The sequence below is a fragment of the Clytia hemisphaerica genome, unplaced genomic scaffold (genome assembly GCF_902728285.1).
Source record: "Clytia hemisphaerica strain Z4C2 unplaced genomic scaffold, Clytia hemisphaerica genome assembly, whole genome shotgun sequence".
Classification (NCBI taxonomy): Eukaryota; Metazoa; Cnidaria; class Hydrozoa; order Leptothecata; family Clytiidae; genus Clytia; species Clytia hemisphaerica.
The window spans coordinates 118,819-137,945 of record NW_027104489.1 but is presented as its reverse complement, the minus strand read 5'-3'; the positions used below and the strand labels follow the sequence as shown (position 1 = coordinate 137,945).

General features: G+C 35.0%; 3 protein-coding genes across 3 annotated transcripts in view; all 3 read right to left on the bottom strand.

Annotated features, from left to right (window-relative positions):
• The window catches only part of LOC136821583 (origin recognition complex subunit 1-like), a 38,364-nt gene that overhangs the window by 5,253 nt on the left and 13,984 nt on the right, over positions 1-19,127 (bottom strand). Inside the window, exons 9-11 of the mRNA XM_067077808.1 lie at positions 3,837-4,054; positions 2,881-2,982; positions 1,225-1,396 (exon numbers count right to left, since the gene is read on the bottom strand). Of these exons, the coding sequence (XP_066933909.1) occupies positions 1,225-1,396; positions 2,881-2,982; positions 3,837-4,054 (492 nt within the window). The remainder of the gene's footprint in view (positions 1-1,224; positions 1,397-2,880; positions 2,983-3,836; positions 4,055-19,127) is intronic.
• Positions 5,318-6,846, bottom strand: LOC136821536 (putative protein tag-278). Its single transcript, XM_067077758.1, has one exon. The coding sequence runs from the start codon at positions 6,761-6,763 to the stop codon at positions 5,561-5,563; it is 1,203 nt and encodes a 400-aa protein (XP_066933859.1). The 5' UTR covers positions 6,764-6,846; the 3' UTR covers positions 5,318-5,560.
• Positions 9,747-11,295, bottom strand: LOC136821547 (putative protein tag-278). Its single transcript, XM_067077771.1, has one exon. The coding sequence runs from the start codon at positions 11,152-11,154 to the stop codon at positions 9,985-9,987; it is 1,170 nt and encodes a 389-aa protein (XP_066933872.1). The 5' UTR covers positions 11,155-11,295; the 3' UTR covers positions 9,747-9,984.

The window sequence follows — 19,127 nt, the reverse complement described above, 5'->3', positions numbered from 1 at the left end:
ATGATATGCACCACTGCAATGACTTCACGAAATTATGCAACTTTTCTGTTTTTGTTCCACCCAATACATACGTCACTTTTTCTATATTGTTTAATTGACGTTTTGGGAGGAAAATTTTTCAGAAGACTTTCCAGTGGTGCATATCGTGAATAGCATTAGACTCATCATTATCATTTAACTTCGTATACACCTTTCCAGATATCGATTGCGCAATACTCAAACACGGGAAACTCAACATGAAAGCGAGACTGGGTTGGTTAGAATGTAAACATTACAGGTCAGAGCAGTGGTAGATGAGTGGAAATGCTCCAATATTCAGCTTTTTTTAAAGAAAATCAATAGGAAATGGAATTGAAGAAATTTACCAAATTGCTCAGGTTTTCACTTGATTTACTGTTTTTGACCATGTTCAGACGTTACGGTTCCGTTCCGAAACGGTTCTAAAACAAGTGTGAACGTCAAAATTCGAAACGTCAAAAAAGAAGACGTTACAAAGCAAAACAGATGGAAACGGTTTCGCTCCACTTTTTTCATCGGAGCGGAACTGCTCCGTTTTCTTGCTCCGAAACGTTCCGAAACTAATATGAACACACTCGAGCCGTAACGAAAATCATACCGGAACGAAACGGAACAGTAACGTGTGAACATGGTCTAAATTTCGTGGAATCATCTTCGAATTTGCTTCCAATGATCATTAAAAAAACAATAGGTTGAAACTTTAAAATCCACAGGATAGCTTACATAATGAGTTTTCCGTTATGATGTGTCATCGTACCTCAAATTCACCTTTCTAAGTCTCAGTGGAAAGTCAAAAGAAACATTTTATACATTTGAAGTATTTCTCTAGGGTATTTATTTTGAAGCTGTAATCAGTGCTAGTATTATAATGCTGATTAGATCAATCCCCCTGTTCTAAATATCGTGTAAAGTTTGAAAGCCAAGCCTTTTAGCTACCTTGTGTTTCATTTCTTCCCATAAAAACTAACAAGAATCTCATAAATCTCACTAAACTTTCCGGATTTTAGCATTAAGCAATCGATATCGGGAAATGTGTATTAGCTTTGAAAAGTTGGCCAATCTTTTCCTCTCTCTGATTTCGCCGTTGACAAATCAAAAGGCCCAATCTCAAAATTCAACTCCAGATACATAATCTCGCTATTAAAACGACTCTTCATGTTGTTTAAAAATCAATCAAACAAAGCAAAACAAAATCTTTAAACCCACCTTAAGTATTTTGCAGAACGTTTGATTAGGGTCTGTCAGCCGCATACCGTTCACCTCGATAAATTTAAATTGCGGAACGATGGATTCGTCTGAGAAATTCTGTAATGTCCGGATGATTTCGTGGACGGTGGCAGTTTTTCCGGTTCCCGGAACTCCGGAAATATACATACAACTGAAAAGGTGAACATTAAAAACACAGTTGTGTATGCGACGTTTCGACGGTTGTCTTTAATCAAGTTGAATATAAGCGTAGAAAAATGGATGTAATACACGTTTTTTTTAAGAAACACTTTTAAGAAACATGAGGCTCAGAATGAGAAAATAACATTTTTAATTCGTTTTTTTTAAGTACCTTCCAATAAAAACATATGTTTATTTCTTTGCATAAAAAATAGGCTGATTATGTCAAAAAGTTTAGAAACATTTAAGGCTCTTAAGAAACATTGAGGCTGCTTGGTAAAACTAGTTTCTTAAAAAAAACGTGTATGTAACAACTGAAAAATATATTAATCTTTTACTGAAAACTTGTTCATCGTAATCTTCCTGGTAACAAAAATACAAGGAAATCCTTTGCGACGACGGTATCGAAAACACATTTTTAGGAGAGGATTGTCAAATATGAAAGATTCCCTTGCATTGAAGTGATAAAGTAAGGTCGATATCCTTATTGGGCTATTCGAATACTTAAAAAAATTGCACTACACCGAAGAGGCTCAGGGAGACATCTCTCATATGAAGTTATGGCGGGAATTCGCTTGGTTTGTTTTAGAGGCAGTCTCTAGAGCATATTTCCTTGTAAACTCGTTATCAGTCCCCTAAAAATCCAGTACATTGTTTTTGGTAATTAATTGGTAATTAAAACGTAATTAACGAAGAAAACTTGGAAACGTAATTAAACTAAAATGCGAGACTCGCCGTGGGGTAAACAGGGACAGGGGATAAGAGTTAAAGATCAATCAATGAGTATCATTGAGTATCAACCATAGATTTATAAAGCCCGAAGGGCTAGATGTCGTGCTTTGGCTGAAAAGTGTACTGAGGTTAGGTCACATGGCATTACAATATAATTTCAGCGCTTAACCAATAAGAAGCCTCGCAGGTTTTCGAAAACAATAGCAGGAATATTTTTTGCGATAGTCACTTTTTTGTTTCGAAGAGCTTAAAGCACGACATCTAGCCCTTCGGGCTTTACAGAAATCTGTGGTATCAACGTCTAACAAATTACGAATTACGAATGCAATATTAAAAGTTGAGAGAGCCGATTCACGTATGCACAAGATAAATCATTTTTTGAAATCTAGTAAAGAATTTCTCTTTGTACATACGCTGCATAATGAAATATCAAGTACTCTTAAGAGTGGTGTAGAGCATCGTACTTTAATCGGTTAATCTAAATAAGCTTGCGTTTATCGACCCAGTGATATTCATATTGGAATATTTATCGTGGCTTGGATCGCGAGATTAACGTTTGGCTACGTTTCGAGAGATTCTTCTCCCATCATCGGGCAATGTGGTACTTTAATTGGATCAAATTTTGCGAGCGAAAAAAATTTAATTGGATTTAATTCTGCGAGTCAGGGAAAACGCGAAATTTAATCTTGCGAAAGTTAATCCGATTAAAATAATTTTACATCTAAAGGAACTCGCCCAACTTACCCTCCAGTGCCTTCTTGCAGACACTCTTGGACGAAAGTATAAATCTCGTCGTATTCGTCTTCGCGGCATGGAAGCGCATCGGGAACGGCCGAAACGTGCAACCTTTAAGGAAAACAGGTAAAGGAAAACAGGTAAAGGAAACAGGTGAGTCTATCATTCGAATGTCTCCTAAACTTGAACAAGTTTTCTGGTCCCTTCGGTTAACAATGTCTTTTGCATAATGCATGTTGCTCAATGAAATTCCATAATTCGAACAGATTTGTGATCCCCTCGCGATTTCGAATTATGGCGACTCCACTGTAATAGCAAAACCCAGGAATCCCAGGTATTTCTCCACAGATTACTTATTACCAAACTACTCTTTGCTAAGGGAATGAGGTGAAGTACGTTATCAAACAAAATAATTACCCGTGGATGGGCTGATACAGGCTACTGGCGTATAGCATCTTCCAGAAGGAATTATTCATCAGCGGTATACATAGTGATCTAGTAGTTTTTTTGTCAGTAGAGAAATATTTCATCAAACAAAATATTTTCATTAGGTAAAAATAAAAAAATGTAGTGTTTCCGGAAACCGGCCGTGTGAAAAAAACGCTGACCCGGCCGCAGACTATGGGTTCATCTATATGGTTCATCATAAAGAAAATTAAGTTGGACGTTCAAGCTATCAAACGTCGTTTGGTTAGATATTTCCGCTTGTAAATTAAGTTTTGTTCGTTAATAGTTGATACGCTAGTATTCAGGGCTTACTTCATACTGTTTGTAGTACAAAAAAGTTATCTTTCTATTTCAATGATCTATCAAAAGTTATCAAAAATAGCAGAAACATTTTTTTCCCGGCCGGCCGCATGAGAGCTTTTTTCCTTCACCCGCATTCCAATGGTAAGGGGAGAAGGCCAACAACCTCTAAGGTTAGAATGTTTGAGGAGTTTTTACATTCACAAACCTCAACATACCTTTTCCTAGCAAACTCAAGTGGACTTGTTGCTTCAGCGCGCGGTAACGTACGATCGTGTAATCCAGGAGTCATTGTTTTTGATGCTCTAGATGAAGATGTTTTGGCTTTCGTTTTAGTTTTGGTGGAAGCAGCTGAGCGTGGCATACAAATACGTTTCCGTTTGGTTTTTGATTTCTTCCGAGTTGATTTGGATTTCGTATAAGAAACATCATTATCCTAAGGAAATAAAAATATTTTGTTTCCTGAGGGTAAACAGCATATCTTATTTATTGATTGGTAACCAGTTGGTAACTGTCGATTTTTGGCGGTTACTAAGATTACAAAAGTCCGACCTCCTAAGTCTAAGGGTCAGGCTTAGAGAGACAAATTGAATGAAAGAGTGACTCTTAGAGATATAATTAAAAAATCGAAATTAGAGAGACTTATTTGGATGTTTTTGTTTCTGTAGACTGAGAGATGAATGCAGATAATTTAAAGCATTTTTCCCGTTCGGGTCTTAAAGCTTTTAATTTCAAGTGTTCCCGCTTATATGAGACAGATGTTTCAAATCAGGACAGTGTCTCCCTATTGTCCTATTGCGCTGAATGAACAAAATATTGTTTTTGCTTCCCTCTTTCTGACCAATCTTGCTTCATATCCGTGTCAATCCATGTGAAAAAAGCTCGCGAATTAAAATTGACGAGTAAGCAAACGATGTCACTCTTACTTAAAAACAAAACACTCAAAGATGTTTAGTCAAACTTTTTTTCTTAGAAACATACGGGAAAATTGAGCCTACGCTCAGCATGCTTAGCAAAATCTGATTTTCAGCCTTAATTTATGCTTATTTATATGCTTAGACTTCATTTTGTTGATTTTCTTTGGGTTCATTGAAATTTCGAATTTTCAAGTCGGAACATTATTGATTCGGCTCAACATAATAACAATTTTTTTGTAACTTGACGCCGCATGCGAAAATCTTGCTAAAACAGCTTTAAAAGTAACCCTAAAAAGGTCAGCATTTTAGAAAAGCTGCACAAGTTTTTTTGCAATTCAGCTTGGAAGTATGCTTAGCATTATGCTTATTTTTTTACCGAGTTTGAGCCTAAGTATGCTTACAAAAAAAAGAGTGTAATGCGATAAAATTTCCAAATTTTTGTTATCTTCACAGCTTTTCGGCATTTGGAATGTTTTCCTGGTAGAACCTGATTTGGTATTTTTTCTTTTTCGACAAACAAACATTTTACGAATCAACTCGTCCTCTGTACGAGAGGAAATAAGGAAAGATAGAAAAACACAATTCTCTTTACGGTATTTCATGCCTTATAAAGGAGGGTAGGAAAACTTTCAAATTGTGTCTTCTTAATTACCAGGAGTTTAAAAATATCATGCTAAAATATCTTTTGTCAATGTTAACATATTACGAGTTTTGATCTGAATAATAGCGAGATAAAATGAATAATAGCGAGATAAAATGAATAATAGCAAGATAAAATGAATAATAGCGAGATAAAATGAATAATAGCGAGATAAAATGAATAATAGCGAGATAAAATGAATAATAGCGAGATAAAATGAATAATAGCGAGATAAAATGAAAAATTAATATAACATTCTTAAAGATACAAAAATTGATGGTAGTTTTCTGGATAAAACTTCATAATATTTTACTCTCTGTTATTCGACATTGTCATCAAAATTTCAAATTGTCCGTTTGCTTATATACCATACAAGGCCAAAACTTTATTTGGTCATTTCAAACTTAAGTAACATTATGATTGATCGTTTCTCTCCGAAGTAGTAGGCATTGGTAACGTTTTTAAATTCCCACACCTCGTAATTATCACGAGTGTACATTTTACCATGCTCAATACACATTCCCCGATCAGCTGGATGTAATAAAAACACTTTTGCATTCTTCAATTGTTGTTTATTCGGAACAACAAGATCTAGAATATGTGCATCTTCCCCACGACTCTCGTTCTTTCTCTTAGTTGCGAGAAACAAAAGATTATGCATTCGAGACATCTCTTTCTTAACGAAATAATAACTCGATGATCCATGTAAAACGAGTTCTGGTCTTTTGTTGACCAGAGACCTTGCAATATCTTCAAACCAATTTTTGTAAGAAGTAAAAGGATGAGGCTGACCAGAAAAAAAGTTAACAATACCGTCGACAAGGCTTTGCATTTTCGGTTCCAGATGATTTTGTTGCGCATTTCTCGTAATCGCTTGTCCCTTCTTTTCTTCAGTTGCGTTCTCATTTGTGGATTTCTTTTTCGATTTCATTATTTCATTTTCGTGACGCAGCGCTTGAATCTCTAACTCCTTTTCTTTCTCCAAATCCTTGACTTTAAGTTTGAACTCATTTTCTTTAGCAGCAATTTGGTTCCTCATTTCAGCAACCTTTGTTTGGTACTCGTGCTCTTTTGCCAGAGTTGCTTTCTCCTTTTCATTGATTTTCGTTTTGCACTCGTTTTCCTTGGCAGCAATCTCCTTGTCTTTTGCGACCAGCTCCTTGTCTTTATCGGCCAGTTTGTTTTGAAATTCGTTTTCCCTGGCAGCCATCTTTTTGTCTTTCTCAGCCAGTTTATTCTGAAACTCTTTCTGCTGTTTCAGCATTTCTTTCTCCATTTCGCGATCAACCACACCGCCCTTAGCCTCCATCTCATGGGCGGTCTTCAACTTGACCAGCTCCAGTTCATGTGTTAACGATTGATTGTCCTTTTCAAGCTGCAAAATCTTCATCTTCTGCTCTTTGTCCTGTTTGGTCATTTCATTCTCCAGCTCCAGGGTTTTGATACGATTTTCAAATGTCAATTTTTGAATCTGTTTTTCATAATCTTCTTTGAGTTTTGCAATTTCTACACTGTCAGCTTTGTTGGTGACATTTCTACCAGCAGCACTGTGTGCCAAGTTGCGTTCATCGCGATGTGCAGAATCCATTTTAAGTTTTTGATAAAAAGACGCACAAATGAGATACTCTAATAAGATTAACAGTAGAAAAAAGTACTTCTTTTAGAATGTGTATTTACTTCAACCTCGAAAATTTGTTTTGCTTTCGTATCAAATTCGCTCAAAGTATGTTTGTTTAAATGGTGTAAATATGAAGTTGCATGAAATGACTTTTCGTGTATCAATCAAAAGCAAAAATCAACAAAAAGTATCCAATTACTCTTCTAGTCTACTCTTCTATGGTTTTTTTATTAAAACGTCGTGATTTGGGCTTAGCCTGGATATTTTGATAAATTTGAACCTTCAATGGGGTTTTTTGAAATTAATTCATTTAAATGTATAAAAATTGGTGCACAAGTCAACTTTTCTGCTCTAATTTAAAGTTGGGAAGTAAAAAGGTTACTGCCAGATAGATTTAAGAGAATTAATAGAAAGGAAACTATTTTAAAAAGTTCAAATAAGGGTGGTCTTCTTCTTACTAATGTTCTTATTTTCCCGAATTTCAGTCTGAAGTTCTTACATAAATAGTCCGGTGGCAAAATGACTATTTTTGCTTCAACCTTTAGAATTTGTGTACCGTATTACGATCAAAAACCCCTTCGAGCAAAAGGGCGTTTATTTCAAACAGGTAGCTGTAAAGAAGTATAGTATGAGGAGGAAAACTTAGAAACACGATTTGTGTCCTTTTAGTATTCAAAATGATTTTGACCCGCTTCTACAGCTCTAAATTGATATATTTGTACTCAAATAATAATGAGAAGACAAAATAAGGTTCCGATCAAACTTTTAAAGTGACCTCGGTTATAGATTATATAATTACTCTTAGGTTCCAAATAAACAGGGGGCCTAACTGCAGGGGGGATGGAAATTGTAATTACGAAATCCCAAAAATAAGATAAATATAGGCTAAAATCAGGCTATTTAGAGCAGAATAAGGGACCTTGTCTTTGAAAGTTGAAAAAAATTAAAAAAATAATAAACGGGGGGGGGGTCCTAATAAGGTCCGGGGGGGGGGGGGTTGTAAAATTTTCGAAAAATTAACAAGCAGGGAAGGGGCGTTTATTTGGAACCTAAGAGTATTGCATATGGGCTTGCACCTCATTAGATAAATAGATAAAAAGAAAAAGAATCCCGAGAACTACGAGTAGTCACTCTTTCTCTTTGCGCTTCGTAGTTTTTAGAAAATGTTTTTTAAGACACAACATAAGTGTGTCTGAAAACATTTTGTTGAACGAGTTATATATGGCTGCTTGACAAAAAGGTATAATCAAAAAAATGGGATGGAATAGAAAAAGTGCTTCTCTGATTACCCGAAGTGTTCTGATCATGTCTATTGAAAACTCCTTTGCTTTAGCTTTAATTTGGTCGTTACAAAAAGCTCAGAAACGGCTCACCATGCGAAGAGGGCTGGTTTGTATATGCTGTGTTTATAAAAGTGGTTTTAGGTTTTTCGTTTTTGATCCATTACTTTTTAAACTTTCAGTATCCAGTAACAAATTTTACACTAACTTGTAGTCTGAAAAATTCTCATCACAATGATACCAAGTTATTTCTAAAAAATTTGATCGAAATTCATCAAAGACAGATTTGATTTGTTATTTTCGTACACTTTAGCTTTTAATCTAATTATGCGGTCATGATGCCGTTATATCATTAGAATCGATGAAAATTTTGCAGCTTGAAAAAGACAATCAATTGTTGAGTCATGAACTTGAGCTGGTGAAGTTCAAGACCGCTCATGAGGCTGACAAAGATATGGGTAACGGAGCGAAAAAAGACTTGCTGAAACAACAAAACGAGTTTCAAAACAAACTGGTTTGAGAAAGACAAATAATGGCTGAAAAAGGACAAGAAACTGGCTGAGAAAGAAAAAGAGATGACTGCTAAGGAAAACGAGTCATATCTTAAAATGAAAGAATTGGAGATTGCAAAAGACAAGAAAATTGCTGCCAAGGAAAATGAACGCAAAACAAAAATTATTGAAATGGAGAAAGCAACTCTGGCCAAAGGGCATAAGCACCAAACTAAGCTCCTTGATATGACAAGCCAAATATTGCTGCCAAAGAAAGGGAATTCAAGCATAAAGTTAAGGACACGTTTTTTTTTTTTATAAGGAACACGTTTATAAGGAACTCGAGGCTGAAAATGGTTCAAAAAATAAGGAATTGTTAAGGAACTGCTCAGGCTGAGAATAAGTGGATTTGAAAATAATGTACCTTATCGGGACTAATTTGACCAAATTTTGATCTTTCAAGGGGCAAAAAGTTCAAAATTTCCTATGTAGTAAGGAACTCGATAAGGAACTTTGAGACTGAAATTCTCTGTAAAAATAAGGAACTCCAAGCTCAGAGCAAAGTTAAGGTTCCTTATAAAAAAAAACGTGTACTTGGAATATAACAATAAAAAATATACCTAAGACTTTTCAAGGTGTTCAAGAAAATGTGTAGCACTTTTAAGCAAAATTAAATTTCCTCTTTTTCGTTTAATTTAATTTTCTTTATTTTTTCATATCACAAATTCTAACCTACCCGGGATATACCCTAAAAGCTCTACTGCTTCTTAACTTTTCTGGGAAAACACTTGAACTGAAAATGCTAAGATTTTCCAGTCCTCTTTTAAGCATCGTTGACAATTTAAAGTGTCTTTTTAACAAGCTAAAATCTATCAAATTATGACTCTAGAACAAAACTTAACTTGAAAAAATGAAAACAATAATGCCATTTTGATGTTTTAAAAGTTGTAAGATATGAAGATGAAAGCGCGATGTACTTTCGTTTTTCATTCCATACACGGAAATTTTGTTACCAAAATCTGTGAACAATGAAAGATTGAAAGTAAGTTAGCGAAATAGTCATAAAGCCATCTTCAATGAAAATATAAATGTATAATTTTTACAGGGGATAGGAAATTGAATTTCAAACTTCATTAAAAATTACGTATGTTTTTGTTTGATAGAAAAATGAACGACAAAAATTGAAAAATAGGGGCGTTTTTTAAAACACACCCGGTATCTTTTGTCAATGTTAAAATATTACGAATTTTGATCTGAATAATAAAATAAAATTAAAAAATTAATATGAAATTCTTAAAGATACAAAAATTGATGAAAGTTTTCTGGTTAAAACTTCATAATGTTTTACTCTCTGTTTATTCGACATTTTCATCAAAATTTCAAATTGTCAGTTTGCTTTATACCATACAAGGCAAAAACTTTATTTGGTCATTTCAAACTTAAGCAACATTATAATTGATAGTTTCTCTCCGAAGTAGGTATTGTTAACATTTAGAAATTCCCACATCTCGTGGTTATCATTAGTGTACATTTTACCATGCTCAATACACATTTTCCGGTTAACTGGATGTAATAAAAACACTTTTGCATTCTTCAATTGTTGTTTATTCGGAACAACAAGATCTAGAACATTTACACCTTCCCCACGACTCTCGTTCTTTCTCTTAGTTGCGAGATACAAACAATTATGTATTTGACACATCTCTTTCTTAACGAAATAACAACTCGATGATCCATGTAAAACGAATTCTGGTTTTTTATTGACCAAAGACCTTGAAATATCTTCATACCAATTTTTGTAAGAAGCAGAAGGAAGAGGCTGACCAGAAAAAAAGTTAACAATACCGTCGACAAGGCTTTGCATTTTCGGTTCCAGATGATTTTGTTGCGCATTTCTCGTAATCACTTGTCCCTTCTTTTCTTCAGTTGCGTTCTCATTTGTGGATTTCTTTTTCGATTTCATTATTTCATTTTCGTGACGCAGCGCTTGAATCTCTAACTCCTTTTCTTTCTCCAAATCCTTGACTTTCAAATTGAATTCGTTTTCTTTGGCAGCAAGTTTGGTTTGGTACTCGTGCTCTTTTGCCAGAGTTACTTTTTCCATTTCATTGATTTTTGTTTTGCGTTCGTTTTCCTTGGCAGCAATCTCCTTGTCTTTTGAAATCTCTAAGTCCTTCATTTTAAGATTGAACTCGTTTTCCTTGGCAGCAATCTCCTTGTCTTTCTCAGCCAGTTTGTTCTGAAACTCTTTCTGCTGTTCCAGCATTTCTTTCTCCATTTCGCGATCAACCACACCGCCCTTAGCCTCCATCTCATGGGCGGTCTTCAACTTGACAAGCTCAAGTTCATGTATTAACGATTGATTGTCCTTTTCAAGCTGCAAAATCTTCATCTTCTGCTCATTATCCTGTTTGGTCATTTCTTTCTCCAGCTCCAGGGTTTTGATACGATTTTCAAATGTCAATTTTCGAATCTGCTTCTCATAATCTTCTTTAAGTTTTGAGATTTCTACACTGTCAGCTTTGTTGGTGATATTTCTACCAGTAGCACTATGTGTCAAGTTGCGTTCATCGCGATGTGCAAAATCCATTTTAAGTTTCTGATAGAAAGACGCACAAATGAGAAACTCGTGTAAAATAACAAATACTTCTATTGGAATCTGTAATCGCTTAAACTTAAAAACCTTGTTTTGTTTTGATATCAATGATGTTTATGTAGTTGTATGAAATGACTTTTTCGCATCAATAAAAAGCAATCAGTCAATATAATAATAAGTCTCTATGCAAACGTAACATCTCTTAATAGCAATATGTAAAAATCCTTAGCAACGGGTTTTAATAACGGTTGTTATAAGAAACAACATGTATTTAATCATGAAAGGTAAAAAGGAGCTACTGATTGCTAGTCTACACAATAGACAGATCCAGGCTTTTATAGGCACTGCTATAGGCGGCCACTAGTGACCCCCACCGGGAATTGCTTATTAATAGGTTTAAACATAATAGACAACATTCACAAAAGATGTTTATCAATAGAAATTTTAAATAAAAGAATGTTTAAACACAGCTGATTGGCTTAGGTTTCGAAACTCTCTATTGTTTCATTAAAACCTCAGTGCGCATGCGATTTATCTGGAGAATTTCAATATTCAAAACAAGAGCAGTGCTCATAGCCCGAAGAGTAGGAGTTTTACGCTCGAAACGAAGGAAGATTAGTCTGATTCGCAGACCTATACTTCCTATAGGTCTGCTTAATAGTGTATGGATTGGTTTCCCGCTACGGTGGCTCTTATGGTGGCCGACTCGTGCTATTTGGCGAGTTGCTAAGTTTTATGGAAACTCGAATGCGAGTTAAAAGATAAACAAAAGAAATCAAAGTGAAGACATTCCAGTGTCAGACGGATTCCATTTTGCCACAGGCACGCCTTTTCGAATGTTTCTTTTATTTTCGAATGATTTTTTTCTATTTTCGAATGTTTTTTTATTTTCGAATGTTTTGATATTAGAGCTTTGAGTCAACGAATTTGAATTTCTCAAAAACTTTGAAAGAAAATTTCACTATAACTATTTGTTTATAAAGAACCTCTTCAGGTTAGTTAAATGAGACATATTGGGTTTCATCAATAAAACTGATTCCAACATTCTTCCCGTCCCTGTCAAAGTTTAACAAAACAAAGAATAACAGAATCTGCTGCTACACTATTTCAAACAACTTTAAGTAGACACAAAGTAAAGGGCCAGTAAAAGGGAAGAAGGCTCTCTGGAAAGAGATTAAGCCACAAAATGATATTACTATTGGATACTTACAACAACAATCTTTCCCTATCATAAGCTTCTAAAATAACCACATACCTGTCAAGACCTGTTACTGTATCTTTTCTACATTCGTTCAAAACGAATAAAATGTCCACCAAAACAAATCAAAATTCCACATTATAAGCTTGATAACAAATGTTCTAGACCATAATTTTTTTCTTGGTACACATATTATATACTCTAAAACTTGTAATTGTATTAACAAAACTTCTTTTGCCTTAAACAAACTACCCAAATCAAAAACAAGTACTCGAGCTTGACGAAAACCACTTCCCGCTTCGACGGCCATCTTGAATTTGAACAGTGAAAGCTATGCTACTTCGTAACAGGTAGAGTACCTTTGCAAATTAATCATCATAAGCACTCGCCAGCAAAAATAGCCTTCTCGCCGAATTTCGGCGAGAAGCGGCATTTTGTGGGAAAGAAGATTTACCGAGTATTAAGCAGCCTCTATAAGAAACTTTTTTCGCTAGAGGATGAGCAGAAGCCTAAAGGAAGATATGACGTAGCCTACTGATTGCCTTTGCTTTTAATATCCAACTTCAAATGGTGTTTCGATACAGACTTTGAACAAAATAATAACATAAGTCAAGATTACGTATCACTTGTTGAGGGTTGATATACATTCGTAGGAGAATTGTAGATAAGTTTAGATGAATGGAAAGAAATTCTTTCTTACAAGAAAATTCATCAAAAGAATTCCAAGAATTACGAGTGGTTGCGGTCTTCTCTTTTTTGCATTCAGACATACTGTTCAATCTTTCTACATTACATATTAAAAGCTTAGTTATTATTTTGATGTTTTTTGTGTTGTGTGTTGAAAGAATTGCTGCTTGATAAAAAAGTTTAGTATACGTGTACAAAGTTTGAAATTTTCCTGAACATTTTGTATAAAGCAAAGAAGAGGGTATTACTTGAGAAGATATGGATTGACAAGGGGTCTTTTTAGCCAGGTCAAGATTGGGTACCATTCCACTTTGTCATCGTATCTTCCTAATCTGATTGTCATGGGAATTTAAACATGTTATATTGAATACAAGGAACTTAAAACTTGAAATGCACCATGGGGGATGGACATTTTTAAAGGAAATAAAATCAGACCCAAGGCGTGATGGCTTTAAATTATGGTTAGGTGAAAGAATTTTCTTGCTTGACAAAAAGGTATAATCTGTGTAAAAGGTGTGGAAATTTCCTGAGCATTTTGTATAAAGCAAAGAAGAGAGCATTGCTTGAGAAGATGTGGATTGACAAGGGGTTTTATTTTCTGGAGTCTGATTGTCTACTATTCTGTTTTGTAATCCAATTTTCATACGAGGTGTGCCAGAAATTGGTTACCCTCTTTAATGTAAAAGTTCTATCAATTTTTAAAGAATCTTTAACCTTTTTCAAAACACCCCTGTGTCACAGAACCGCTAGGACCCCAGCCCCATTCGGCAAAATTTTTTCCCTGGTGAGAAAATACCCTGGAAATGCAGCCACACTAGGAGATTAACTTTAACCTCATCCCCATTCGAAATTCAAAGTTTAAAAATTGCACTCCAAAACGATCCCACTGAATTTTTTAATCTTGGAACAACAGAATTTCAATCCCCATTGGTATTTCAATAGGTATTTTTATCCTCACTGAAGAAAAATGTTCCACCGGGGCTGTGAGACAGGTAACTTTTCGAAAGGTTAACTTACTCTAGAGATTAAGTTAGGTCTCGTATGCGCATCGGCGTATAGTCATTTTTTCTTTTGATCATGAAAGTATAGTCCTTGAAGAGTCAGAAAACGTGTGTGGCGTTATTTGGATCAGGCACAAATTTCCATAATGGCGGATTTTAGATTTTCAACCCTTTTTAGCCTTAGTTATCAAGAGATACGAAGTACTTACGTTTTCTAAGTTTTGAAAACGAAAGTACTTCATAGCTCGAGATATCAAAATTTTCAGACCATGGTTCTGACCTTTTTCTTAATCAGCATAAAATTTCTGATCGATTGGTATATAGTATGCAGGCTTTTAAGCTCAAAAAAATAATTTTCTTAGGCTAGCGGAGCCTAAGAGCCCATGTGACGAAAGAAAGTTTTGAATCCGCCATTATGGATATCGAAATTCATGTAGAAAAATAAATTTTCCTGAATTTTATTATTTGAACGGTAGGCAAGACCCTCCGAAAATTTCAAGTAAATCAAGTAAGCCAATCAAATGTTACAGCCACGCAAATTTGGAACCAAAAGTAGTCATTTCAAAAAATCAAAATCGAAAGTGCTTCATATCTCCAGATAACGAAATTTTCAGACCATGGTTCTGACATTTTTCTTAATCAGCATAAAATTTGTGATCGATTGGTATATAATATGTCTATGTATAAAGTTTAAAAAAATTTTTTTTCAAGCAAGAGGGCTAAAAAGGGTTGAAAATCTAAAATCCCCCATTATGGAAATTTGTGCCTGATCCAAATAACGCCACACACGTTTTCTGACTCTTCAAGGACTATACTTTCATGATCAAAAGAAAAAATGACTATACGCCGATGTGTATACGAGAACTAACTCAGCCCCTAGAGTAACTTAAAAGTTTGATAGGTCATTTTTCGAATTTCATTCATTGAATCAAAGGATTTTGAACTGAAAAAAAAAATCAATTTCTAAACTGATCAAGAATGTGAAAAACTTAGGTGAAAGCATCTTCTTTTCATTTCTTTTCCGTAATAAGGTCAAAACAAAAATAAAATGGATTCTGCACATGGCGATGAACGCAACTTGGCACACAGTGCTGCTGGAAGAAATGTCGCCAGGAATACTGATAGTATCGAGATTGAAAAACTTAAAGAGGAACACGAGAAGCAGATTCAAAAATTGACATTTGAAAATCGTATCAAAACCCTGGAGCTGGAGAAAGAAATGTCCAAACAGGATAAAGAGCAGAAGATGAAGATTTTGCAGCTTGAAAAAGACAATCAATCGTTAAGTCATGAACTTGAGCTGGTCAAGTTGAAGACCGCCCATGAGATGGAGGCTAAGGGCGGTGTGGTTGATCGCGAAATGGAGAAAGAAATGCTGAAAAAGCACAAAGAGTTTCAAAACAAACTGGCTGAGAAAGACAAAAAGATGGCTGCCAGGGAAAACGAGTTCAACCTTAAAATGAAGGACTTAGAGATTTTAAAAGACAAGGACATTACTGCCAAGGATAAAACGAATGCAAAACCAAAATCAATGAAATGGAGAAAGTAACTCTGGCAAAAGAGCACGAGTACCAGACCAAACTTGCTGCCAAAGAAAACGAATTCAAGCTGAAAGCCAAGGATTTGGAGAATACCAATAAGATCAAACTCGAACAGATGGAACGAGAGAAAGAACTGGCGATCCAAGCACTTCGTCACGAAATTGAAATTTTGAAAAGCAATAACGCAACGCAATCTCAAAATGATTTCAAACCAGAAAATACGGCAGGGGCGATGAAACAGACAGAAAAATCAATTGTTGCTACAAAGGAAGATAAAATGATTTGGGGTGTCAATGAATTTTTCTTTGCCAAAAAATATGTTTCAAATCTTGACACATCTTATCAGAAGTGGCATGAAGCTATCTATGATTTGTTAGAAAATAATGTACAAGAAAACATGAATTCAGAAGGAAAGAAATTAATTTTCATAAAGAAGGAAATGCCTGCGACAAATTACGCCACTCTTGTTCTTCTTACCAAAAGGAGAAACGTTGATTGTGGCGACGGACCTCAAACTCTCATTGTGAATCATGATAATAAAGGAGAATTGAAAAATGCAAAATCGTTTTTGTTACACCCGAAACAAAAAGAAATGTGTATTGAGAATAATGGTAACTATACTGAAGAATACGAAATGTTCGAACTATGGGGTTATCCTGGTGTTGCCAAAAATCATTATTTTGGTGAAAAAAGATCGATCATCATGTTTCTTATTTTCAAGAATGAATAATAAGATTTTTGTATAGTTTATTAATTGGGGCCATGAAACAGGACACGTGACAGAAAGAATTAAATGAAATATACACCAGTTGGAGTTTTGAAAAGCTATCGGTGGAAATTTTAATTTAATTAAGTGGAATATAATTAACTCATTTTTTGATTTTCTTTTGCACATACAAGCAAGTTTAGGTTATTTGTGTTTGTCGTTTAACTTGAAGTTTTGATAATTTATGTACTTTTTATTTCATACTTTCAACACTATTTAAGCTAGATCTCATAATCTTTTGTTAAACCATAAGCATATGATTGAACGATCCCCGGCCGGCATTATTGATGCATCGATAAATATTATAAAATTTTCATATAAAAAGTGATTTGTCTGAATAGATTACTCAATAATTTTGAATTATTTTCAAAAACGAAATTTTCTATTTTTTTTTTTTTTTTGCTGCTTTTCATATTTTAAGAAAAAAGTAAGGGAGTTTCTAAACGTCGACCAGAAATGACGACCACGACCGGCCACCACGACCAACGATCAGATAAATTTAGGTTATCGAGTTTTTTCCCTTTCTCCGACGTAGAGTGTCTCTCCTAATCATAATATAATATATATCATATTGAAGAGTAAGCTCAACCCTGTCTCATTTATTTAAAGCCACGTGCAAAATACGTAAAACAACCATTTCGACGCTCTTGGATCTTGATTATGCTCTTGGAGCTTGATTATGATGTCAATTTCTATCCTTTTTATTCTTTCTATCAGCATCACAATAATTAGTGGCACAAAATCTTTTGAAAATGGTTTGAGAAGCTTTGTATTTCATCATCAGATTGTTATTTCTGTCGAAATTAGATTCATATCTCTAAAGCTGACCTTCCCAATTTATTTCTACTGACAAGTCTTATATATTCATACTAAAGGCATCTCATTCAGCATAATTAAAATATTTGGTGCAAGAAAGCTTACAAACATCATACTTAATGAGTATAATGACCCTGTCTGACTCAGCATGGAGGTGCCACCCTTTCTGTCGCTTCTACCCCAAAAATTATCTTTAAGAATATTCATAATGAAATGGAAAAACATCATTCTTATAAAAAAAAGCGTGTAGTCTCAAAAAGCAATGACAAGAAAAGTTCTAAACAGTATAAAAATAATTTGAGAGAGACATAGTCCTTCCAAATGGAATGGAACAAGCCCTATTTTTAGCTATTTTCTTTCTTTTTGACCGAAAACTGATAATTCTAATGTGTTAAAAACTCAAAATGGCGCCGAAATTAGTAATCAGAGACCCTTTTTTCTTCTCTTGCATTTCGGCGCCCTTCCCCCAAAAAAAGTCGGCCGCCGGAGAGGGGGACGCAATTGGCAGTTATATAGGTAGTAGAGTAATCTCCGCAAAATTGGAAAAGGGGGAGCGACTCTTTTTCTTGTAAGAATACACTTTATAAGAATACACTTTATAAGAATATTTGTGATAAAATTGGCCAAAAAAGAATATCACCATCATGGAATTGGCAATTGAAGCTAAGAATGCCATTTTTAGAGCATTATCATGCAATTATAAATTGCCAATTGCCCTCAAGTAAGGCTCACTACCTTCCCAAAGATGCCATTTTATGTTTGAGACCTATGTACTAAATATGTTAAATCTAGTCTGAATTAGGATCTTAACCTAAGAATGCTGTAAAAATATTTTCCCCAAAAAATAAAAAAAATATCCATCATGAAATAAAAAATACCATTCTTATACAAAAGCGTGTATGTATACTAAGCTGGCAGTTAAAATATAATTGTTCCTTTGCTTTTTAATTTTTTCGTTCCACTTTTTAATGATTTCTCAATATAATGTTTTTATTTTCACTTTTTGACAATATTTTTGTCCAATCCCATAGTGGGCAGAGGGGTATCAAGTCCCCCCCCCCCTCTTTTAGCTCAACCCTAAGAAATTAGGTATTTTAGAGTCCGACAAGAAACATTTTGGCCATTGAAGCCTTATTTTTTTCGAATCATAGTGTCGACACAAATTCATTGGTGCGTCTTCTCAGAGAAAAAAACAACTTGAAAACAATCAAATAAATCAAAGCTCCATTTCAAAAATCATGCAGCAAGTGAGTTATCATTGGTGTAAATGTTTGAGAAACATTGTTAAAGTTTTGAGGACAACCAATGGTGAAAAGGAGAGGACCCTTGTGATGAGGTCGCCCATCTTCGTCTAGTGAAAATGTTGATAATGTCACTGGCGAAAGAGGGGTAAAACTTATATGATGTTGTTTGTTTCACCAGTGGTGGATATAATGGGGGAATACAATGGTGGGGAAATATAATGTGGGGGATATAATGTGGGGAATACAATGTGGGGAATATAATGGGGGATGGGGGAACTACATGTGGGGAATATACTGGGGGATAATGTGGGGATACAATGTGGGGAATATAATGTGGGAATACCTGTGGGGAATATAATGTGGGGGATATAGTGGGGAATACAATGGGGGATGTGGGGCTCTAATGTGGGGAATAATGTGGGGACTCATATGTGGGGAATACATGGGAGGCATGTCCTGTGGGGGAATTAAGGGAATATAATGTGGGGAATATAATGTGGGGAATATAATGTGGGGAATATAATGTGGGGAATATAATGTGGGGAATATAATGTGGGGAATATAATGTGGGGAATATGGGGATACCCTGTGGGGCTGTGGGGACTATGGGGAATATGTGGGGATACAATGTGGGGATATAATGTGGGGAATATGTGGGAAATCTATGTGGGGAATATAATGTGGGGAATATAATGTGGGGAATATAATGTGGGG

Coding starts and splice junctions, on each gene's coding strand:
- LOC136821536 (XM_067077758.1), bottom strand. CDS start 6,763: ATGGATTCTGCACATCGCGATGAACGCAACTTGGCACACAGTGCTGCT.
- LOC136821547 (XM_067077771.1), bottom strand. CDS start 11,154: ATGGATTTTGCACATCGCGATGAACGCAACTTGACACATAGTGCTACT.